The following is a 24,685-nucleotide window of genomic DNA, read 5'->3' on the forward strand; positions in this document are numbered from 1 at the left end:
CAAGCTTCCTGTCTCCCTTCAGTGCCTAGCAGAGCTCAGTGAAGCATGCATCGTGGGGAGGGGTTTGCTCTGACTGACATCAGTTAGTCCTGCTCCATATGAATAGCCAATGCACGCAGAAGGGGCTGCTGCAGAGCAATTGCTGTTCACCATGTGAAGCCTCTCTGACTTGGGGGCTCTCTGGTGGGTTTTCAGGTGGTTCTTCACACTAGCTGCAGGATGAGCTGCACTGGCCTACCTGAGAATCTGCATTCTTTGGGCCCTGCAGTTCATGGGTAAGGAAGCAACTCTTCTTACAGGCTAAGCAATGGTTCTCGGCCAGGGGTTCACATACCCCGGGGGTACCTCAACTCATGTAGATATTTGCCTGGTTTTACAACAGGCTACATAAAAAGCACTAGCAAAGTCAGTACAAGCTAAAATTTCATACGGACAATGACTTGTTTATACTGCTCTATACACTGAAATGTAAGTACAATATTTATATTCCAGTGGATGTATTTTTATAATTAGGTGGTAAAAATGAGTCAGCAATTTCTTCAGTAATAGTACGCTGACACACGTCTGAAATTTTTATGTCTGATTTTATAGGACAGTAGTTTAAGTGAGGTGAAACTTGAGGGCGGGGGTTACGCAAGAGCAATCGGACTCCTGAACGGGATACAGTAGTCTGGAAAAATAGAGAGCCACTGAGCTAGGAGATGGGGTGGTGAAACAGGAGATAAGTGAGTGCAAAGAACAATCTTTCTCATCAATGTCATATGTAGAAACACGAGCTCTCTCCCCTTGGGGTGATAGCGAAGGCAGCTGGTGCATCTTAGTTATTTGCATCTGCGTACTCTCCCTTTGGGCGATCGCTCATATGACTCCAACTCTGTGCGTGGGCTCGGGCTCAGATGCACTAACTTGTGCATACCCCCCCTCTTTGCTTCCCCTAGTCTGACCTGAGGCTGGGGGCAGCCGTAAGCAGAGTAACACCGTTTTTTAAGTCTGGCTGTGGGTGTGTGTTTGCACTGAAACACCTCGAAGGTCCTTTTCTTGACTTGTGCTGCTAAAAGCCTCCCCACTCCAGAGACCTTATAAGGTAATGTTAGCACTGGCACAACTTCTGCTAATTCATAATCCGTTTAGCAGTTAATTAGAGGGGATTGGCTGGTCCTAAAGGAGCTTTGTTCGGGAGGGCATACGGAAGGTGTGATCCATTGGGACGGCTGCAGAATTGTGTGTGCTAGTTAGTCCTCTCTGGTGACTCCACCACCTGGCACACACCTAGGGCTAGATCACCAGCTGCAGCAAACAGGTGGGGGGGGGGAAGGGGTGGCTTTAAATAAACTTATTTCTAGCAAACTGGCTCTCATGAGGAACCTTTTCTCCAGTGCCTGAGGACTTGGCCACAGGGCAATGCTTGGAGGAGCCAAATTGGGCAAGGGTGTTTTTGTTTTGTTTTTTGTTTTTTCCTTCTCTTTCCTCCTTCCCCCCCCGCCCCCGCACAGAGGATGATTGTACATGGCCATATTGCTGAGCATTCTGCTCCAGAACATATCCCCAGTTCTATTGTGGGGCTGTTGCAGCTCATTTGCTGAACTGCGTGAGGCAAAACCAGATGAGCTGTAGGGGCTTGTCTTCTCCCTTCAGTGGGAGATCAGGCCGAGTCTCTCTCCACCAAGGCCATGCACCTCTTTCCCAAGGCCTGGCCTTGGGAGTCTTTCTTCCTGGCCTGGATATCTCCCTTCAAGCAGGGTTTCTCACTGAAGCCTTCACTGAGGGCAGAGTAGCATTGTCTTACCTGAATAATGCTAAGATACTTCTTGTGCAGAGATACCACAGTGATGGGGCAGCAGGAGTGATGATCACCGAAGTACTTTCGGTAGCTAGCACTCTCTCAAATACCTCCAGATCATGACAGTTGTGTAGCAGCATTCCATGGCCCCCTCTGACACCTGGGCAAAAGTACATGAGATGCAGATGAGCCAGCTGCCCACATTTGCATCACCTTGCAGCATTTTCATGCCTAATGAAATCACTTCTCAGGTCCTGGTATGCTCGAGACTAAAGACCTTTGCTATTCCTCAGAGCTCCCAGAAAACTGGACTGACACCAGAGAGACCCTATTGGAGGGAATGCTCTTCAACCTAAAGTACATGGGCATGACGCTGGTGGAACAGCCCAAAGGAGAAGATCTCTCAGCAGCTGCCGTCAAAAGAATTGTGGCAATGGTGAGTGCCCGCATTGGGGTTCTAAGTAGATCTGACTCCTAATAAAGGAGATCCCTCCAAAACCAAACAATGCAGACCCTTCTCTTCCTGGTGTTGAAGCAAATGATTCTAGAACACTTGTCCTGGATGTAAATGCTTCCTATACACACCCCTCTCTGAGGGTTTTGCATAAGCAGCAAGGAGTTGATGGGTCACCCAGAAGGACTGTGGAGTTTAGGTGAAATAAACCCTGGTATATATCTCTCTAGTGCAGGAGTTTCTCAAACTTCTTTGCACTGCGACCCCCTTCTGACACAAAAATTATGTGACCCTGGGAAGGGAAACTGAAGACCGAGCCCCTCTGCCCCAGGTGGGGGGGCCAAAGCCCGAGACCTGCCCCCGTCAGGGCTTCAGCCCTGGGCAGGTGGGGGCTGTAACCAGAGTCCTGCCGCCGAGGGATGAAGCCCTCAGGCTTCGGCTTCAGCCCTGGGCTGTAGGGCTCAGATTTCTTGGCTTCAGCTCCAGCAAGTGTAATGCCAGCACTGACAACCCCATTAAAACAGGGTTACGACCTACTTTGGGGTCCTGTCCCACAGTTTGAGAACCGCTGTCCTAGTGCTTTGTCCGGTCTAGCTAGAACTCTCTCCCATGGCTATACTTGGTCTTCCTTATAGGAAGAGAGCCTTGAATGGTGATTGCTGTGTCTGCAGCTATGGTTGACCCTTAATCATGGCTGTGACACGCTGTTCTAGGAAAACTTCAGGGTTGCTAATAGATATCCCAGGGAGAGACTCTAGTATTGTGGATACCTTGCCAAATCTTGACTTCTAAATGGTACAACTACTCTAAAAGCAGCCTATATACTCTTCACTAACCCATCTCAAGGGAGACAGTTTGATATGGACCTCTGGTATGGGAATTCCCAGTCCCCTATATGGCTGTGTTGGATGCAGTGGCATTGTAACAGTTTTTATAGGGGTTGTTGGGGGGGGGGGGGCAGCGGCTGAAAGCCATTGAACCAAACTGTAAACCCTGTGTGTGATAGGAAACAGCTTCAAGCTATGGGGTGCTGCAGCCCCTCTGGTTCTAGCACCCCTGGTTGGATGGGCTTCTCTGAGCTTTACAATCCGGAGGTGGATTGGAAGGAACCAGCACAAACTGTGCAGCCCTTTCCTGGCCACTGAAAAGGCAGCTTGTCTCCCGTGCAACTGACTGATACTACTTTAATTTCGTCAGCACAGTACAGCTACTGACTGTTAAATATTTAACACTGCAACTTACTTAGGAGTCCATCCTTATTCACCACTCGTGCTACAGCAAATTAATGCATCTTTAGACACTTATCAAATGGAATGAGGCAAAGACTCGGTTGCATGGTTAATCCGCATAAAATTAAATGAGGTGGCTCAATGCTTCAGGCAGTGAGTAGTATCTTCCTGATACGGGCTGAACTTCCAGGGAAGTGAAATGGGTGGGGGAGGACTATGGCTTCTGGAAAATGAGATACATTAACAAATTCCTCCCCTACTCTGAATTCTGGGATGGGTTATGACTCCTGCAGCCACTGAGCCCTCCAGGAAAACCTAGGGGCAGAGCCTCTGCTAGCATCATTGGGCTCTGCAGTAAAGTAAAGCGAAGCAAATTTGCACCAGCTGAGCATCTGGTCCCAAATCTTATGGGCATGTCACTAAACCCGTATATTGCGACTGGCTGTGTACCTTGTGGCAGAGATTGGGGAGTGTGGCCCTTCCCCTCTTTAAGCTTTGGGGAGGATACTGCTCGCTTCTCTGCTCCAGGATCTCTGGCTTCTCCCAATAGGGCATGGCTCTTGCAAAGTACTGTGAAGTTGTCTGTCTCTGTGAAACTGACTTTCATCTGTCTCATTTGGGTGCCTAGTAACTCTTGGGTTGCTAGTTGTGCTGTATCTGGGATCTCTGGTGATCATTGCTGTGGTGGGTGGAAGCTCATGCCCTTGGCTAGAGGACTCTGGGTGTGCACCCAAAGAAGTCTCCCTGTAAGTACAACTCTCCTTGGGGCTCTTAACTGAGGGACAGTGCTGGGTTGCTGTCGGCACCTTGAAGTGGTGCCAGTCTGATGACTGCCTGGCAGGGGAGGAGATGCCCCAACCTGTACTCAATAGGAGAGCTGAGGTTCTCTTCACTGGGCTGCAGGTGGCTGAATGTAGCATGTGGCCAATCTAATGCTTTTTGTCCTCTGCTGGCCTCACTGATCTTAATTGGTTCTATCGTGAAGGGCAATTAAAATTCAAAGCAAACATGAACTTGTGAGTGCCGCTAAATGTGTGAGTGATGCAAAGTAAGAGCACCAGGCCTGGAGAGGTGGTTAGAGATGGTTTTGGCAACAGTCCATTGCTCTTAGATGTGTCTAGACTCCAGCCATTCATCCCTCTAATGCGGAGTAAAGATGTGGGAAACAAACTGCTCTGCAAATCTAGTGATGAAACAGCAGACTTCCTCTGTCTGGACTCTATTGTGGTCAAGCTGCAGGAGCAGCTTGGTTGGCCTGCAAATCAGCAGCTAGGAAAGGACCCAGTCCTGCAGTATCTGGAGTATACAAGTGCTACATGCACTGGGCTGGCCCAGAAATTTGGGAGGAGGTAAGCATCATTCCTTTGTTACAAGAAGCAGGGAGGTGGCAGACTGGAGCTTGGTGATGCCAACTCTTGTAGTACATGATGGCATTACAGCCCCAGCTCCTGGAGTCATGTGATTATTTTGAGACCCTGCTCACTCTTCCTAGTGGACATTTCTAGACCTTTTGTTAGCAGAGAAAAGCTTGAAAATGGGACCAAGGTGTGCCCTAGAGATTCAAACCAGAAATCAGTGAAACGTGCATTTTTAAAATCCTGATTTTTGGGGGGGATGAGTGGCAGCCTTACTAGGATTTTTGAATGACTGGGATTGGCAGTGCTGTTGAATACTGAAGGCCACATCTGGAACAGCATCTGCCAGCTTGACCAGTGGCTCCTGAGCTGGAGTTCCTCTTGTCGCTATACAGCACTGCTTCCTTAAATCTGACATGCCTCGTCCGCCCTCATGAGCCAGTAAACAGCTCAGTCAAACTAAACGCTGCAGAGACTGTAAGCAAGCCCTGATTTCTGTTGTCCCTAGGACAGCAAGGCAGAGTTACACACTAGTCTCTAAAAAAGAAAAGGAGTACTTGTGGCACCTTAGAGACTAACAAATTTATTTGAGCATAAGCTTTCGTGAGCTACAGCTCACTTCATTGGAATTTTTTGCGAATACAGACTAACACGGCTGCTACTCTGACACTAGTCCCTGAGTGCAAATCCCAGTGTATTAGGTGGAGGATATCCAAGCTTTCACTTCTTCCTTTTTAATAAGGTGCACTCTGGAATGGGCTTGATTCTGTCTTTTTTTCTAGGCAACATATCCACTGACTCTCCTCGGTAACTTGAGGATCGGGTTTTCAATAAACTATGCCTTTATGGGATTACTTAAGGCAGCTTGAATAGAAGATAATGGCTTACTACAGGTGTGATGTGGTTACTGCCCCCAGAGGATAGTTCTGTTCAAACAAAACTTAAGGGATCAGTCAACTCCATTGCATGTCGCCCCTCTCTTGTTGGCTAATGTGTAATCTGAGAACTCTAGTATCTCCTTGGATATCGGACTAAAAATGAAACCTCTGCAGAACTTGGCAAATTCTGCAGAAGCCCAGTTGATCTCTGCCAAGACTACACCCATGCCAGTCCTGTAGCCTTCAGGCACTGTAATCAGTACAGCAAAGTCCCTCTGACCCCAGGGATTGTGGGCACAGTAACAAAGCATGTTATGGGGGTGCATGCTCAATGCCAGTATAAATTGATGCTTCAGCAAAGGTATCATTTTAATAAGGGCCTTATTGTACCTAGTAGTAAATTCAGTCTCTGATCGTAACAAGTGCCATTTAATTTGTCTAATTAAACAATACACGTCTAGAGTGACTAATCGGCCTCCATGATACAGCTTTGAACTTAACCATGCTAAATACCCATAAATCTATTTCCCTTTGCTTTCCAAAGGCTAAAGCACGTGGCAAGAAACTGCAGAAAGTTACCCTGAAGGTATCTCCCAGAGGGATTATCCTAAATGACAGCGGAACTAACGAATTGATAGAAAACATCTCGATATACAGGTATGTTACTGGAGACACTTCAGCATGTAACGGTATGGAGCCCAAACCTGTTCCTGTTTGAACTGATGGGCGTATTAGCCCTGGCTTCACAGCCCATAGTCTGGTGTGAGGGTAGGGAGAGAAAATGCATCAGGCTCCAGTCTTCACCTGTACTGCAGGCTGACAACATCTTTAAGAATCTGTTCTTGAAAGCAGAGATTGAAGAAGAGGGGAATGAGTGAACACTAGGCACCATGAGAATCCAAAGGGAAAACATCTGTCTAGTGCAGGGGTAGGCATCCTTTGGCATGCTGATTTTCAGTGGCACTCACACTGCCTGGGTCCTGGCCACCGGTCTGGGGGGCTCTGCATTTTAATTTAATTTTAAATGAAGCTTCTTAAACATTTTCAAAACCTTATTTACTTTACATACAACAATAGTTTAGTTATATATTATAGACTTATAGAAAGAGACCTTCTAAAAACCGTTAAAATGTATTACTGGCATGGGAAACCTTAAATTAGAGTGAATAAATGAAGACCCTGCACACCCCTTCTGAAAGGTTGCCGACCCCTGATCTAGTGCAATAAACATAGCCAAGAAGTGGGGAGGATAAGGAAAGACTCTGCAAAATACAAAGCACGCGGTTCATTTAGATTGGTGATCCCAACTCTAGAATGTGCCCCGTCCGCTGGGCATCTGACAGTGTTGTGGAATCAGACGCACTCGAGTACCGCAGGCCCAAAAGCGTCTGAGACTGGGGAAAGGTAACAGAGGCACCTCCTGGAGAGGAGGCTGGAATGTTTGAGATGTCCCCTAGATCTGTCCCGCACGAAGCGATGGCTTCAGTGTTGTGCGGTGAGGCTGCGCGCGAGCTCTAACAAACAGCAGTGGTCAAATGTGGTTAGCGTCCGACTTCTGCTTGGTCTCCTGTGTGGAAAAGGGGGACCATCCGCCCGGTAATGGAGGGTGGTGACTTACCCGGCTCATTCTCCTTTACTCTGTCTCCTCTCCAGGCTCACTAAGGCTCTGTCTGACCCTCTAATGCTTTCTCTCCCTCTGTTGGAGCCCTGGTCCCAGTAACAACTCCTCTCCTTGCCGTTGTATTGACTATGTAGCGCCCAGAGATTCCAGGTGGGATTGGCGCCTTATTGTGGTAGGCACGGAAAGCACATGCAGTCCCTGCCCTGATGGGCTTTCAGCCTCCCTGACAAGAAACCAACCACTGAATGGAGCCTGGAGGCTGAACTCTCCTCTTTACCCTAGAGATACAAGCAAGGGCTGAGACACACACAGAGGTGGGCAGGCTGCTGTGGTGTAGCTAGAGGATTTTGGCTTCCAGCGCTACCCACTCAGCTTTTCCAGGGAGCCTGAACTCACTCTGAAGCAGGCAAAAGGCAGACTAAATTTCAGGCAGCTTAATAGACCTCAGACTCCTGACTTCAGGTGTCGAAAGTGGTTCTGAAGTTAAAACTCCAGCTATAGCAAGAGGCACATGCAGCTACTGCTGATAAGCCGGGAATGGCAGGATATTTCCCAGGCATTAATCCAGTTGCATGGTGAAATTCAGCTCCTTTAAAGTTCCATCTAGGGATGCTGGTGTACTTAGCCAGTTGGATCTTCCCGCTTCAAGGGGGGTTAGCTCGAACTCTTCCCCCCCCCCCACTCCTACCATGGCTTTGGTTCAGGCCCTGAACCAATCTGTAATGCTGAAGACCGGGATGAGGAATTAAATCAGGGAAGCTGTACAGCCTGTTGTGCAGGAGATCAGGCTAGATGATCACAATGGTCTCTTCTGTCTTTATAATTTATTGGGGGGTGGGGGGGGAGGAGATTATCCCATCCCTGCCTGCTCTGGGATTCTTACACCTTCCTCTGAGCATCTGGTGTGGTCACAGTCACTGGGTACTAGAGTAGATTGTTCCAGGTATGATCCCGTCTGATGACTGTTCCATGCCTCCTTCCATCCTCCCCTGCCTTGGCGTATTGTTGTACGTCTCCTCCCCCATACTGAAATACAGGGTAGTGGCATTTTGCATTGCCTAGTGGTCGCTCACAGGAGGCCTTTGGATCACTAGGGTTCTAGACAAAACCATTGACCTTCCTTCCTTGCTCTACACAGTCAACTGTATAAACATGGTCATGTTAAAACACATGGGAGTGGAGTTCCTTTTGCAATCTTCACCCCATAGCCCCCCTCACAATTAAAAGTTAACAGCTGCAGACCTGGTGTTCAATTCTGCTCTCTTTAATCACTCCAAATTAATCCTCGTCCACTGAAATCCAGTGGAACTGTGTTGTGGGTGAGGGCAAGAGGTGAGGAAACAAGTGAGTGCAGACCTGAGGTCTGAATAGTTAGCTGCTGCCTTGAATTGAGCTTAGACACAGGAACAGTGGAGCTGTCCCATCCGGTCCATGTTTATACAAAGATATACTCTGAGTTGACTGAAGTGTCTGTGTCTTAAGGCAGCTGACAACATCAGAGGTAGTTCTGTAAAACAATACCACTTTGGGTGAAGGAATAACTTTCCCTAAAGGAGGGTGGGTTGGTGTGCATGAATTTAATTTTCTCTTGCAAGCTTTCTTTTATTGCTCAAAGTAATTTCTCCCACCATATGCCGGGTCAGGCTTGAACTGACAGAGCTCTGGTCTCTGGAGCACTCCCCCTCAAACATGGAACTTTTATTAGGCAAACTCAGACTTCACTGGCGAAACTGATCTCTCCACCACTCTCCTCAGGCAGGCATCCTAACAGACTTGCTGCAGCTTAAAACACAGCCCCTGTGACTCTGTAGATGGTTTTCAGACTCGTCCCTTGGTGTGGGGTGAATTGCCTTCCAGTTACAAAACCGATTAACTTCAGAGGCTGGTGTGAATGACCCTGCCTTTGCAAACAAATGATGATTGTACATGTAGGTGAACAGTGGGGGTTGCTATGAAGCAGGGAGCGTGTGTGACACACACACACACACACACACACACGAGGTTTTGTTGCAGTTCTCAAACCAACCTTGCTGCTTTGAAAGCAAATGACTGAGGGAATAAACCTGAAGTGCCTCATACAAAGCATGATGCCACTTGGCAAGGCAAAATGTAGGCCAATGAGCAAAAGTAACCTGATGCACAAAAAGAAATGAAATGAAAGTGTAAATAAACCTTGACTGTGGCTTTTTAAGTCCGTTTGGGAAATGAGATGCACTTGCCCCTTCCTAGAGGACAGTCATGGAAGCAAGGGCTGATTGGAGAATCTGGTGCCGTGAGAAGATTAACCGCAGGTCCCCCTTTCTTCCTCTAATCCTCTTCAGGGTTTCCTTAGAACCTGCCTTGTGGAGAGATCACATCCTCAATAGCCTGCTAGATTAAATTACTGCCAGTTTTATGTGCACCTTGCATTGCATTTCAGTGACTCAGCTGCCATGTGTCGCAATGACATTCACTAACATAAGATGGGAGTAGCCAATCTCTGTACCGATATTCACACGGGGGGAAGGAAACGCTCAGAATTCTGAGGGTCCTGCCCCCCCACCCTATAAAGGCGCATTTATAGTCTGCTAACCTGGCCAATGCCGGTGGAAGGGCACCCTGCTTGCTGGCCAAAACCTTGTTTAGAAATGCAAAGCGCTTCCTGCCTGGCTCAGGGGAAAGCAGCCCATCAGAGGAAATGTCCCTCAAACTGCAGGCTGAGTGAATCCCCATGGCCCACTGAGTTCAAGGATGCCTGCAACTGCTAGATCTCCTGGAGTTTGAGGCTCATCCTTTCAGACAGACTTTCCTTGTCCCTGACGTCCGCTTCTCTCTCTCTGACTGAAGCGCACACAGGGGAGCTTCCGGAGTAATTTGTGGTGCTGGAACAACTTGGGCGCTCTCCTTGCTGGAAGAAAATATCCATGAGATTGTCCTGACAGCGAAGTGTCTCTTGCCCAGCTCAAAAACTAGCACATCACAAAACCTGGACAAAGAGGTTTCCCTAACTTGAGCAAAGGTAAAGGCTCCTGTTCAGAGGCTGTAACCCCACCAAATGCATCATTCAGTGTGTGGCTCCGCTCCCCTTCAATTCCATTTTGCTGCCTTCACAGTTGTGGTTCTGAAGCCTAAAATGGGGCTTGTCTTTCAGGCCAAGAGATCCCCAATCTCCAACTGGGGGCTCTTGGAACATGGTGGTATTCATGTTCCCTCTGCGTCTGCCAGGCTGAATCTGACACTCTGCCTGCCAGGTCAGTGTGCGAGCTGGTCTCCTCCCGACCCTGCTATAATCCAAGAGTTTAACTTTCCCTCACTCTGACTTTCAGGATCTCTTATTGCACCGCGGACAAGAACCACGATAAAGTGTTTGCCTACATTGCTCAGAGCCAGCACAGCGAGAACCTGGAGTGTCACGCTTTCCTCTGCCCCAAACGGAAACTGGTCAGTAGAAAGGAGGGCATGGGTCCATACGGCTGTTGCCAGAGAGGTGGGCAGGGTTCAGTGCTTCATAAGCTCCTCAGGGCAGGGACCTTGCTGACTGATCTGGGGGCCTGATCCAGCAAACTGCTCCGCCTGCAGGTATTGGAGCTCCTATGTTTGCAGACGTAACTCGGGGCTGTCAGCAGCCCTGCGTCTCTGGAGGCACAGTATAGCCTGAGCATATCGTAGGATGTAGTGAGGCTAAATCAACCTGGATACATGCTGATGGGAGGGGCAGATATCATCTGTTATGTTGCTTTTGTGCTGATGTTGGGAGGAACTTTTAAATGCCTTGCTGGATTTGACTTTGAGGTGCTGAGAATCCACAAGTTCACCTCTTTCTTATGGGAGTGCCGGGATCTCGGCTAGTCTAACCACTAGGCTGCATGCCCCCATGAGGGGAGGCCCCATCTCCCGTTCTCAGGAGTGAGAGTCCCCTATTAAAGAAGCAAAATGCAGAGTGAAATATGACACCAAGTTGAGCCTGGAAACTTACTTGAAGGTCCTGATCCCATAAATACTTCAGTGCGCTTAGAGTTTAGCAAAAAGAAAAGGAGGACTTGTGGCACATTAGAGATTAACAAATTTATTTGAGCAGAAGCTTTCGTGAGCTACAGCTCACTTCACCGGATGCATTACGTGATGCTGTAGCTCACGAAAGCTTCTGCTCTAATAAATTTGTTAGTCTCTAAGGTGCCACAAGTACTCCTTTTCTTTTTGCGAATACAGACTAACACGGCTGCTACTCTGAAACCTGTCATTAGAGTTTAGCGTGACTGAAGTCAGTGGGACTTGGTCACATGCTTAAAGATATGCAGAATTAAAGCTTTTAATAATTGGGCTGGGTGGGAAGGGGGCATTTATTTTAAATTGGGGGGTTGGGGGGGAAGTAGCATTGCTAGACTGTCTCTAACCCCTCCTGCCTGCTGAAATTCTCCTGGCACTTCCTCGCTTAATGAAATGCCAGGCAGCATTACTTCTGCATCGTCCTTAATTCCCCATGGCTGCAGTAAGACTGTAGGCATGTTTGGTGATGCTACCATTGCATCCAGAAAACTCTTCCATGGATGGGAAAGAATTTTAAAAAGGAGAGTGGCCAGGCGTACAAGGCATTTTTTGTGTGTGTGTGTGTGTGTGTGTGTGTGTGTGTGTGTGTGTGCGCGTGCACACAGTCCCCGCTCCTCCTTCACCTCAACTTTCCCCCCTGCTTTGTGGCTCACTTTTTTAAGAACGCGTGCTCTCTCTCTCTCTCACTATTGAAGCCCTTGATACGTTTTTGTTACTGTACTTGATGGCAGATTTAGCACCATTGCACTGTAACTGACGCACAGCGTGAAACACAAGATCATAACACTTACTAAGGAGAATAGCCAGAGCTGGGAAATAGCCACCAGCTTTTGTTCTGAGCAGAGCGGATAGGTTTTTTTGTTTGGTTTCTCTGCTCACCCCTCCCCTTGGCTCAATGTATCGCATAATGAGAGAGAGCTCTTCTGAGCTGGGACAGCGTGGGCTACGGCCCAGCACTTAAGAGTTGGCAAGGGAGAGAAATGGGTCACTGGGCATAAGCTGTGAGTGGGTGTAGAGAGTGATTAGATCTCCTCCACTCTCACAATGGGGAGGCAGGGACTGATGTGCCAGAGAGACCTTGCGGTGGAGATGTGGATGAGTTGAGGGGGGCTGGGCTTAGACTGTGTGTGTGTGCGTGCACGCGTGCTAGGAAACGGGGTGTCCTCTGCCCGCTCTAGTAGGATGCAGGGACCAGACCGATGCATATCCCTCCCCCAGACACAGAGCTGCAGAAGCCCCTTTCTGTGGAGGAACCCATGCAGTTGTGGTTTGCAGGGGCTGGAAGCCTGCAGGGCTGGGGGTGTTTATCCCCTGCACACTGGAACTCACGGGGAGCAGGGGGGCACAGTTCCTCCTGCACTGATGTGATCTAGGCAGGGAGCTGTAGATCTAAACTACACCCTGCCTGCTTCCTGCCCTTATTTCTGCCATTCCTATCTTTCCCCCCCCAAATCGGGAGCATAATCCAACCAGAGGCTGCAGCAACAACTGTTCACGTCATGGCGGGGACGGGAAGGTTTCTTCATCTCAGCGACTTGGCATTGCCCCTGCAACAAGCTCCTTTCAGTCAGGTTGGGGCAGAGAAGAGACCAAATTTGCCCCCAGCAACGTGGTCCAGACCTCTGCTCCAAACACCTCCCGCTGCTCCAGGCATGAATGGCAGTGTTAATATTCTGTCCCTTTCTTCCCCCCCGCCTCCCTCTGGGGGAGCGGGGAACATAATGGAAGCCACCGGTTCTCTCCTGGCTGCAAAGCGCAGCCCCATCTTTGCGCTGCCAAGATAAGAGACTCTCTGCAAATTAAAATTTTAAATCTCTCCAGTGCTAAAAGAATTATCTCTTTGGTACATCAGCTCAGTACGTCTTCCTCAAAATAAAAAAAAGTTCTCCCAGGCCTTTTGTGGTAGCAAGTAGAATCTTTATCCACACACACAATGCGTGAACGCCATGCTGATAACAGGTAAACTGATACTGCAATACCAGAGCTTGGCATCTAAGACAGGCTCGGTATGTATAGCTACCCGGCTCTGGTATATAATTACTCCATATTTTTAGTTCATGGGCAATTCTCAACGGTAGCTGGGTCTATTAAATTTGATTCAGATGTGACAGCTTAAATTGTAAACAGCTGTGGGGAGTTTCATACTTAATTACCATATTTAAGTTTTTTGCCATAAAGCATTCACACTTCCATCACAGATGTAAATAGCTCAGACATTCAAATGAGATCCTCTACTTTTGTGAGGTTTAATTGGCAGAGATGGGTTTTGTATGTTCTTATTTTACCCTTTTCAAAAGCCTGTGGCTCTTGGAACTTATTTCTCAATTAAACTTTTTATTCCGCTTTTCCCCAAAGCCTGGAGGAGGGGGAAGTTCCGTGTCTTGGAAACTGGATTTATTTTGCGTGCGACTCTAAACGGAAACTTATCAACCATCAGCTGCCTTAAAAAGTGCCTGCTTCTGCCTTGTGATGTGCTACTGCATGTAAAATCTTCAATGAGCTTGTTCTTTAATGACCTCGGCATCCCACGTCGCTCCTTGCTACACTCATAAGCCTTGCTGTTTAGCTTGAAGGGCTGGTCTGAGCAAGTGGGGTTTTGGTTTTGGTTTTTGTTTTTTTTGTACGGCTCTGTCTATCTAGAAACCTACTGTTCGAATGGTTTCAGAATAGCAGCCGTGTTGGTCTGTATTCGCAAAAAGAAAAGAAGTACTTGTGGCACCTTAAAGACTAACACATTTATTTGAGCATAAGCTTTCGTAAGCTACAGCTCACTTCATCAGATGGATGCAGTTACAGCAGCGTAGCTCATTTCTGTAAACTCAGGAGAAATAAGCTACATTGAGACTCTTCAACTACAGAAGTGAGTCCACGCGGGGACCGTTACTACACTGGTTTAGAAACCCTCTTAATTACAGTGGAACACAAAATGTGTGGCCTAGAGGGCCGAACTTGCTGCTGGTGCAAGTGGGTGTAACAGTCCCCTCCAGGTAGAGGCTCCCATTGACTTCATTGAGAGCTGGGTGCCTACACTACCTTTTGCGCTTTGAAAGCTCCCCTGTATCTGTCTGGGCTAATTAACATTCAGCCCTTACTCTGTCATTAAGAGCTGAAAGTGATTGGGGGGGGGACACCAGCTTTCATTCCCCTGCTATCTAGTGCTTTTACTTACAGCATCCTGTTGTTCAAGATTGTCCTCGGTTCAGAACCAACTCGAATGGGGAGGAGGGGAAGGAATTGGTGATGGACAGTAGCTCTCTGACCTGTCATTGCTAATCTAGCCCTACATCAGTAGTGAAAGTCATTCCTGGCCATTCAGCATCTTAACTGAAACGATTGGAGGGCACTCAGTCCAGCTACGAACACCTGCCATCGCTGGCACCTTTCTTGGCAGTCAGATGGCCCCTGAAAATTTGAGGAGGGGTGTCTCATGCTTAGGGTACTCGTCCAGGATTTGAAAGAACCATGTTCGATTCCTTGTTCTGCCACCGGCTTCCTGCATGACCTTGTGCAAGTCACTTAGCTGCTCTCTACCTCAGTTTTCCCCATCTGTACAATGGGGATAATAGCACTGCCCTGCCTCACAGGGGTGTGGTGAGGCGCTCAGATACTACAGTGAGCGGGGCATGCAAGTATCTTGGAGGATCAACAGTAATCATCCCACCTGGTTGGGATTGAGGCACAGGGGAGTGGCCAATATGCAAGCCGCTCTGTGTGCATTGAGGCTAGAGAGGTCTTTAGAGAGGTCCGAAGCTGTCAGCATGAAACCTTCCCTTCTCTCTGAAAGTAATTGTTTTCTTAGGTTTCATAGTAGCAGCCGTGTTAGTCTGTATTCGCAAAAAGAAAAGGAGTACTTGTGGCACCTTAGAGACTAACAAATTTTCTTAGGTGTAACATGCCTGCAGCCAACTCTCTGCAGCAGGGTCCGGTGGAGAGCATACAATCCTTGCTGCTATCCATATTTGATTACCCTTTCTAAAGGGGTGTAGGAGTCCTGGCACCAGAGTACTGGGAAGCTCCAGGTTCACATCTGTCAGCAGAACCACTAAATGATTTAAATCTACGGGAGAAACTGCCTACAAATGCACTGTATAACATTGTCTTTCAGGCCCAAGCAGTTACCCTAACGGTAGCTCAAGCGTTCAAAGTCGCGTTTGAGTTCTGGCAAGCCTCCAAGGAAGGTGAGTGTGTGTCTCTGTCTTGCAGTATATCCAAGGAAATAATTCGGGTTTATTATCCTTTCAAGTGATCTTTTAAAGTATGCACTGAAGAAAAAAAAAAAGGGGGGAGGGGGCATTGAGGCCCGTTCTGGCTGCGCTGCTAACATAACTGCAGGTTTCTTGTGACACTGACGGCAGGGTCTAGCTTCTGCAATCAGTGGCTGACACCTCGTACTGAGTCCTGCTCCTTGTAAACTTGTCTCTGTTGTTGCTTTTGCCATAGGTGGGCTCATGAAATACAGCATGCCTAACAAGCTGTAAAGTAACTAGCTGTTCTTTCCAAGTTGGCCTGACACCTGTGTCCCTTTCACCCCATGCCAGTGTGCAAGAGAGAATTTTATATTGAGGGGCTGGGGCTGTTCTTCTCCACCCCACCCAATAGATTCTGAGCACTGTGGCTCCCAGTGTAATGAAGCTGGGGTGCTCACACCTCTGAAAACCAAACCTATGGAGGCAGAATCTGAGCTGTGCTGCTGGGAAAGGGCACCTGGGATGACTGGGTCTGTGCCACCTGGATTCTAGGCAAGTGTAGGGGCTGGTACATCCCTTGGCATGTAAGTTGGAGTATTTCCTCCCTCTCCTCTTCCCCCCCCCCCCCCCAAAAATCTATAGCTCTGAGCCCTACACTACCCCAGGGCTGTTCAGGGCCACTTGTGTCAGCCCTACGCATCTCCTGCATTGGGGAAATACCCTCAATCACAAGTCCCTTCCACTTGCATCTCCTAGACTGCCCTTATATGCCATCGTAGGGCCTGGAGAAGAGGGAGGAACTGGCCCCAAGTGTCTTGGGTGGTGCTGAGTCTTCTGGAGAGTGAGTGGAACATAAATGTCTCTTGAGGGTGTGACTCAGAAAACATTTGCCCCGAGTACAGGAAGCCCTTGATGCAGGCAGTCTCAAAAGTTGGCGGGAAATGGAAATCCCCACCAGAAAAATTGTGCCCTAATTTGTGACCAAAAAGTCAGATGCAATTTCCAGAAAAACTGCATTTTGGGAGAACCAGAAAGGAATCTCAAGGCACCCTGCCTGCAAGGCTTTTGTCAATTTCATTTTTTCTGCTGGCAAGTGTCTCCTAGGCAGTCAGTCCAGGAGCCCTCTGTAAATCCTCCCCACCTCCCCGGAAAATCAAACTTTTGGTGGCAAAACTTCAATTTTGGCAAAACAAATACTTTGACAGAAAAATGCCCTGATGGGGAAAGTTCCCAACCAGCTCTTATGGTCACGACATATCACATTTCCATTCATGAAATGCACATCAGGAAATCCAGTGCCTACAGACAATGAGGGAGTCTTTCTTCTTGCAGAGAAAGAAAAGCGGGAAAAGTCCCTCTCTGAGGGAGAAGGTGCAAGTGGCCCAAACTCAGAAGATCCTGCCTGCCTTAAAGCATGTAAGTGATGAACAAAATGCCCTGTTAGCTTTCATGGATCTAAAGACCTCTGAGCAGCAACTTGGGTTTTTCATCTGGATTTGACCAAATCTCCTGGCAGAAATGTGGAGACTAGTGCAGGACAAACAACTTTTTGTATCAGTGGTGTAGATTTGTTATTGGCCAATCACCTATGAAGAGAGCCATTCTCAGTCATAGCTGCTACTGCAGCCTCTTCTCTAAATGCCCTCTGCTGAAGCTGAGGGATCCAGGAGATAGGGCTGCTCACTGGCTGGCAGACAGCCCACCTAAAATAAGGGCTCAAACCAAGAAATGTCAGGCCTGACCAGCCAGTTTGGTGCAGCTTTTACAATCGCATACTCTCTCTGCGTCTGACTTCAGGGAGAATATCGATACAATGCTAGGGTGTCGTCCCCCACCCTCCCCCAGAAGTGACACACAATTGCTTCACCTGATAGCTGTGAAAAATGGTAAATGCTACTGCATTCTGGGCACGTACAGCTAAAGTGAGCCCCAGAACTACATCAGGCTTCCCTGAATGTAGGAGCAATGAACAGGAAATGAAGAAGTAGCTGAGATGCTGAAGAGAAGGAGGGTGCATGTTGCCTGTGTACAAGACACCGAATGGAAGGGATCAAGATCTATGGAGGTTGACCAGTGCTATGAGTTGATTTGTGGCTCAGTACCATGGATCAGTAGTGTTTTAAAAAAAAAAAAAAATAGAGTAAGAATAATCCTAGCAGAACATTACAGGCTATGATAGTGGACATTCAAAGAAAGAGTGAGCGGCTGACAATAGCAGTGAGTAGAGACCAAAACTTTGATGTTTTATGTGAGTATGTGCCATAGGTTAGCGTTATGACACAGGGAATTCCAGCTAGCTAGCAGTTCCTTGCTTATCAGTAGGTCCAGCTAAGTGCCTGATTAATTAATGCAACTCTCAGTGGACATATGGGGAAAACCCAAGGGCTAAAACAATTGTTGTCAAGTACGATGCCTTGGACCCAGAAATGCAGCTGGTGAGAACGTCTTCATTGGCAACAATCAGGCCACAGGCTCTGGCTAATACATACTTTGTTTAAAAAAGAGGAGCACTTTATTACGTAGAAGAGTGGCCACTTCCTGCCAAAATGAGATTTAACAAACGGGGGAGACTGAAATCATTCCGGGAGAGCAGATTACGTTGCTTGACTTTGGGGTGACAAGGCTAGTAGGGTGGGAGGATGGGCAAAAGATGAATTGTGGGACAAAAAAATGAAGTGTTGGAGGCTTGCAGGCAAGACTACAACCAAATGGACTGTGATCACATCAGCGAGGCTGGAGGGAGAAGAGGGGGTGGCCAAATGAAAGGAGGGAAACTTCTTGTTGGCGATGGTCCGACGGTGTGCAGGAGGCAGTGAAGGAGCAAAATTTTAAGTGATGGCAGAAAGTTAAGAAGGCTAGAACATGATGAGGAATACAAGCTGGCAAAGAAAAAGGCAAAATGGTTGTGGTCAGCTTAATTACATTGCAGAGGGCATGAAACTCTTTGCAGCCCTGAGCAATGTAATTAAGCTGACATAACTCGGGTGTAGACCAGCCCTGAGACTGCAAGCAGCCTGAATCTTTAGCTTGGAGAGGTGTGGACTGCCCCATGCATCTCAATGAGGTGTTAACTCTGAAACATAAAATGATGGCACTTGCCAGCTAGCAAACTGACTAACTTGAGCAACAAACATTCAGTTAATGTGGCAGTTTAAAATGGAAAAAATCCAGACACTCACCTACCCTTTGCCTGGTTACCAATAGTCCTATGATGCAAATGTGAGCTTGAATGACATTGTGTGGTATTAAACTGAAGGCGGGAATGGGCTGCAATAACATTAATATCAAAAGAACCTAGGGGACAAAGTGCAGGCTGGGCTATTCCCACTTCATATTTAATGCAATAATTCCATTTTCAAACAGATGCTTAAGCAAAGCCGCTGCAGGTCTCCCAGTCTGCTTCGCCACCTAATCCACGGTGTCTTGCCATAAAAATGAGGCTTCTGGCTATTTTCTGCAGAGGGGCTTTGATGCAATGCTTAGCCCAGTAATTGTTCTGTACTCCTAGTGTAGCATAGATCAAGAGCATGGTGGCAGTGTGGCCCATTGGGCAAGGCTCTAGACTGGGAAATCCAATGACTGGATTCTGTTCCCTGCTGTGTGACCCTAGGGAAGTCACTTAACTCATCCGTGCCTCTTTCCCTTCCCACTCTCTTGTCTCTTTGGCCCATCAGGTTTTACAGTCCCTGCCCAGATGTTTCTACAGTGCCTAGCACTATCCTGGCCCCAATGTGGGAGGTTGGAGAAGGACTCTCTACCTGTTAAAGTAAAGCGATTAAGTGGTGGCAGCATAGCCCAATAGGAAGGTGTACATATTCCTCTTATTGGGGTGGAGAGGGCAGCGAAGGAGAACTGCAAAACTCTTCTAGGTAAACTTTTTTTTTCTCCACTGTTCACATAGCAGTTGCCACAGGGAATCTGTTGGACTTCGAAGATGCTGCCAGGTCTCCCCTGACTGTCAGCACAAACACCCCACACGTAGATGAGTTGGGTCCAAACTTCTCATCTGAGAACAACAACATAGTCTGGGTAAGCGTACTGGAGGCGCTAGCTCTTTCTCCTGAGAAGAGTGATGCTGGGGGAAGGTGAAGCTTCATTTTGTGTTGGTCCCAACATCCTCCATTGGGGATGGGGGTTGTCTTCATTCTGGGCCCACCTCTTAACCAAAGCCTTAGCAATTGAGTGTAGAACTTCCAGACTACTCAGCCATTTGTGCTGGGATTTTCAAAGGTTTCCAATCAAGTTTGCTTCCAGTGGGAGCCTGGAGTTTGATTTGGGTGCCTAATTCCTTCTTAGGCTCCTGTTGACTGCCAAGATCTGAGATTTTCAGAAGAGCTTGTAAACTTCTTTCACAAACCCACATTTCAGATGCTTGGGCACTTCTTTATGTGCTTTATCACATACCTGAATGTCTAGTTTTCAGATGGAGGCACCAGTCTGTAGCTGCTGTGCATGCTGGTGTGGGTTACGCTCGTACTCTAGCCATGCAATCTATCGCTTGACTTGTCGAGTCCTGAATAGTCTGAGACCCACGATCTCCAACTACCTCCTCCTCTCCCACTGCAGTAGTTGAAATCTGCTGAATTGTGGAGCAGTGATGGGGCCTCTTTAGCCAAGGGGCTTTGCTTACAGAGACTGCCTGTCTGAATCCAAGTTTTGTGACCTTCAGGCCAAATTAGAATATCGCCTGTTCATCTCAACTGCTTTAACATCACGGTAGGCCCTGGGGGGATCTTGGCCAACCTCCTTCTTTTGCATAACTCTCAATAGCATCAAGACAGGTTTCAGAGTAGCAACCGTATTATCTGTATCCACAAAAAGAAAAGGAGGACTGGTGGCACCTTAGAGACTAACGTTTATTTGAGCATAAGCTTTCGTGAGCTACAGCTCACTTGATTGGATGCATGCAGTGGAAAGATTTTTATATACACAGAGAACATGAAACAATGGGTGTTACCATACAGACAGTAACGAGAGTGATGGTAACACCCATTGTTTCATGTTCTCTGTGTATATAAAATCTTTCCACTGCATGCATCCAATGAAGTGAGCTGTAGCTCACAAAAGCTTATGCTCAAATAAATTAGTTAGTCTCTAAGGTGCCACAAGTCCTCCTGTTCTTTCTCCCAACAAAATCCACTGCAGAAAACCATTAGGAGGCCTTGGAAAGGGGTGAGGCAATAGCAGTACTTGGCACTGCACAGCTTCCTGCTACTTGAAGTTAACTTGGTTGGGGGGTGCTTGTTGTGAGGATGCTTAATTTTGGAAGGCTTGGGGGCAGGGAGGGCAATGCCTCTGGGCTTTGGATCAAGCCTTAGGTTGGCTATTGCACTGGTACAGGGAGGGGAATGCTGCTGGTTGGGAGGGGGAGAAGAGACGGGAGAGATGCTGGAAATGAATGTGATTGGTAATGGAACAGCATCCCTCAATCTGTTAGGTCCTTCCTCTTTGCAAAAAAAAAACAAAAAAAAAAAAACAAAAAAAAAACCTGCAGTGCTCAGACCCAGATACCCAGTGTTGCTCTAAGCACTTGATGATGCTGTACCTGTGCCAAAGGAAAGTTGAGCCAGCTGTTTAAATACGCTTGTGCGCTAGCTTAGCAACCAGCTCTTCTTTTTTCCCTCTCTCTCTCTCTCTCTTAATAAAGGAAATGGATGACGGGCTGGAGGAGGCATTTTCAAGGTAATTCTAATAACTCTTTTTACAAGTTTATGGCACTAGGGACCAACCCAAGAGCCTTCACTATGACTAGTTTTAATAATGCTTCTAATCTAATCTGCTCCTATGATCTGACTGGGGGAGCAGCCCAACCAGTACTTCAGCTCTTAATTGAAAGATAGACTTTGAGGCTGGCTGATGGTCAAAATATTTGACTAACCTTTTAAGGATGGAAATAGGTGTGAGTGATGGGGAATTTAATTCCCCAAACGTAGCATGGTGATAGTGTCTCCTCTTACTGGAACGGATATGCTATTCGCTCAGCTGACAGTGTCTAGTCCCCGTGTTAGCAGGAGTGATCTTGGTCTGATCATCTTGCACTTATGACTGACTTGCTTCTCCCCCATGTTAGTGTAACACTAACATAGTGTTTACACTGCCATCCCCCCGATGAACTGCAAACATGTAGTCAAGGAGTAAGACCCTCTAACTCAGATCTAGTTCATTGCCTAACCAAGGGGTTTTGTGTTAGAATCCTTGCATTGTTGTAACAAAACCAACTTGATTACAGTGCAAATCCCTAATATCTACCTATTTAAACCATACTTACAGTAGTTAGTTCAGCTTATAGCACAAAAAAAGCAAGTACACTGGACTTAAGATGGAAGGCTCGCTTTCCTTACCTCCACTGTTCATTATGGAAAGAGAAATTGCAAATCCATTCCGAAATCATTAAAGGGATGCTGTCAACTTAAATCCTACTGCAAACCAGTTTCCTCACTTATATTACTAAAAAATGTGTTGGACTACTTAAAACTGAACTTTAATAATCAAATTTTCAAATCAAATCAAGTCACTATCTTTGCTCCCACACCTGCAGTTTGGACATTGAATTGTCAGTTTCACTTTCAGGCTATCCCTGTCACAATGGTTAGGCCACAAATGCAGCAGGAGAACCTTTATTAATCTGTTCCCAATGGAATTTAGCAAATCATGAGAACTTTTCTGTTGATCTTTCTTTTAAAAGCATCATTATAGTTTGGGTTTGGCTTTTTTTTTAAAAAACATACTTTTGGGGTCAAACTTGAGTTGATAGTCTGTTATATGAACTCCAAATATCTTTTGTGCATGGGAGAGTTTGCACTGAAGTATTAGGCTTGTACACATGGAATTTAGTAATTGGACTACAAATCTGTGGGGCTTTAACTTTCATAAACCTCTACAGTGCACTGGATGAAAGATCCTGTTAAAAATGACCCTACCGGCTGACCACCACTACCATTTCAGATCTGAACACAGCCTCAAAATACTGTCTCTTTTTTAAGAGTAAAATTTTAGAACCGGCTTCTGAGAACCAGGAGTGCTGCTGTGAGCTGTTGGAGTGATTGTGGATGCCAGTAAATTATGTACTGGCTGCTTGCTCAGGTATTCCTGGAATGGTGAAAATTTAGACATTTCTTTTGGCGAGGCTGCTTTGGTCAGTGCATTCTTTTAACTGAGATAAGGTCCCTGCTAACAATGCACCAGTCGGTGCTAGCTTCGGAGGAAAAAGGCAACGTCTTGCCAGGCCTATACTGTAAAGGGAGCCCTCATTGTAAATGTAGACTGTAAGGTGAAACTCTGATAAGCCGTCAGAGAAGCAGGCATCAGACTTCAAAGATCAGCTTTTTCCCTATTTAGGAGCTTTTTTTTTTTTTTTTACAAGCTGTAGGAAGAATTTTGAAGTATGAAGCTGCATATAGCAGCATAGATGAGGCAAGTATAGAGGCTATAAACACCTTCTTTCTTCTCAGACTTGCTCAGTCAAGAACTAACCCTCACGTCCTGGACACTGGCCTGACTGCTCAAGATATCCAGAGTGCAGAAACCCTCTCTCCCACAGACTGGGACAAAATTGATTCAAATGCGGCAGAGAAAGATGACCTGTTTGGGTTCTGAAGAACTCCTCCTCCACCAAACCGTTTGCAATAAAGTAACCACTAAAAGTAAAAGGGCTGAATGTGAACCCTTCTGGGAGAAGTTCTGGAGGGATTTCTTAGAGGAGGCTTCACCATTCTTACAGATGCTGTTATCACAATAACAACTGCTTAGACCAAAGCTTTAGACATTTAATACATTTTTTTAACCTTGCTTTTTATCTAAATAATGAGATGCTCTTGAATATATTTATTCAGTAACCATTACAGTTTACATATATTATGGAAGTTACATTGCCGGATCCTATACAAAATTAACGTGTACAGTCTTGGATGGCAATATACTGATGGAAGAGTATTCAGCAGAGCTTGCGGTCTTCCGAAAATGACTATCCAGCACCAAAGACTCTTTAGCGTGTACATATCTCTCTAGATGCCTGCACATATAATTGCAATTGTAAGCACAAATGTTACTCATTCTTTGCTTCTAAAACAACTCTAGTTCTGCAGTTGTCACCTTGCATTTCACCTTCTTGGTAAACTGGGAGGGAAAGAACTACAACAGTATTAAAACCTGAGGCAACAGGTTTTATTTTCCTTGTGAATGTCTGCGATAAATCCCCATAGTTGTTAGCCATCAGTAATGGGTTGTCTGACACTTTGTTAGCTTTCAGATTGGAGTTGGCACACTTACCCAAAGACTCGTAGCTTTGCACTTTAAAAGCCTGAACTGAAAGTATGGCCCAAAATGTCAAAACAAGCTGGGTGTTCATCTGTAACCTCTCTTCTCACCCAGAAGCTACTGACCCAAAAATCACTGCAATATTGCACGTCTGTATCTCGCAACTGACCTCTCACACTTGTAATTTTTTTTTTTCTTCACTGTGACTCTCTCTAAAGACTTCAGGCGCACTGATAGTCGTGAAAAGGTTCTCTGGTAAGACTTGGCTTTTGATCATACATTGAAAATTGCAGGTTGGATTGAACCAGATGCATAATAGGTTAATGCTTAATGCTGGCTGCCTCCTACTGGGCATGCCTCTATCTGGTCTCCATACCCATCTGTCTAGTGGAGCCACTTAGTAAACTGAGGCAGAATTGGATTAAGTGAAACCAATATTTACCTGGATGTTCTTCCAAGGGGGGGGGGAATCCCCTGTATGCTATTTTGATGATTCTTCCAAGACTTGCACCTCCTGAGAAGCTGAGAGAAAAATGCGGCTCATTAATCTCCTGTACTTCTAGATTTGAAAATCAATAATGGCGATATAAGGATTATGCTAACTAAAAGATTAAACTCAATGACTGCACGGACATAGTTTGCAGTTTGTGGCCTTGTTAAGAATATACTAATCTGTTTTATAGATTTGTAACTTTGTTCTGAAACACTATGTGGGGAATGAATACGTCTTTTTATAAATCTAACATTGTACAAAGTAAAAATCCCCCCCCCCCCCCGGGGAGGGAGAATAATTGTATTAGGAAACAGCTGAATGACTCGTAACTTACAGATAATGCATTTTATAAAGGGTACGGTGATGTGATGAGTCAGCTTCACAGCTCCCTCATGTCTACTATAAA

At 46.6% G+C, this 24,685-nt stretch overlaps 1 protein-coding gene across 2 annotated transcripts in view; it reads left to right on the top strand.

The window, feature by feature from the left end:
* LDLRAP1 (low density lipoprotein receptor adaptor protein 1) overlaps positions 1-24,252 on the top strand; it is a 36,004-nt gene extending 11,752 nt beyond the window's left edge. The window contains exons 2-9 of one of the 2 annotated variants that reach the window (XM_038377854.2): positions 2,074-2,216; positions 6,241-6,353; positions 10,623-10,737; positions 15,449-15,521; positions 16,863-16,946; positions 19,432-19,559; positions 21,178-21,212; positions 22,982-24,252. In XM_038377854.2, coding sequence (XP_038233782.1) covers positions 2,074-2,216; positions 6,241-6,353; positions 10,623-10,737; positions 15,449-15,521; positions 16,863-16,946; positions 19,432-19,559; positions 21,178-21,212; positions 22,982-23,126 — 836 coding nt within the window. In that variant the 3' untranslated portion in view covers positions 23,127-24,252. The remainder of the gene's footprint in view (positions 1-2,073; positions 2,217-6,240; positions 6,354-10,622; positions 10,738-15,448; positions 15,522-16,862; positions 16,947-19,431; positions 19,560-21,177; positions 21,213-22,981) is intronic. The other variant, XM_038377855.2, reaches the window with a different exon arrangement.
* The last annotated feature ends 433 nt before the right edge of the window (positions 24,253-24,685 follow it).

Source organism: Dermochelys coriacea, chromosome 19 (assembly GCF_009764565.3).
Source record: "Dermochelys coriacea isolate rDerCor1 chromosome 19, rDerCor1.pri.v4, whole genome shotgun sequence".
Taxonomy (NCBI): domain Eukaryota; kingdom Metazoa; phylum Chordata; order Testudines; family Dermochelyidae; genus Dermochelys; species Dermochelys coriacea.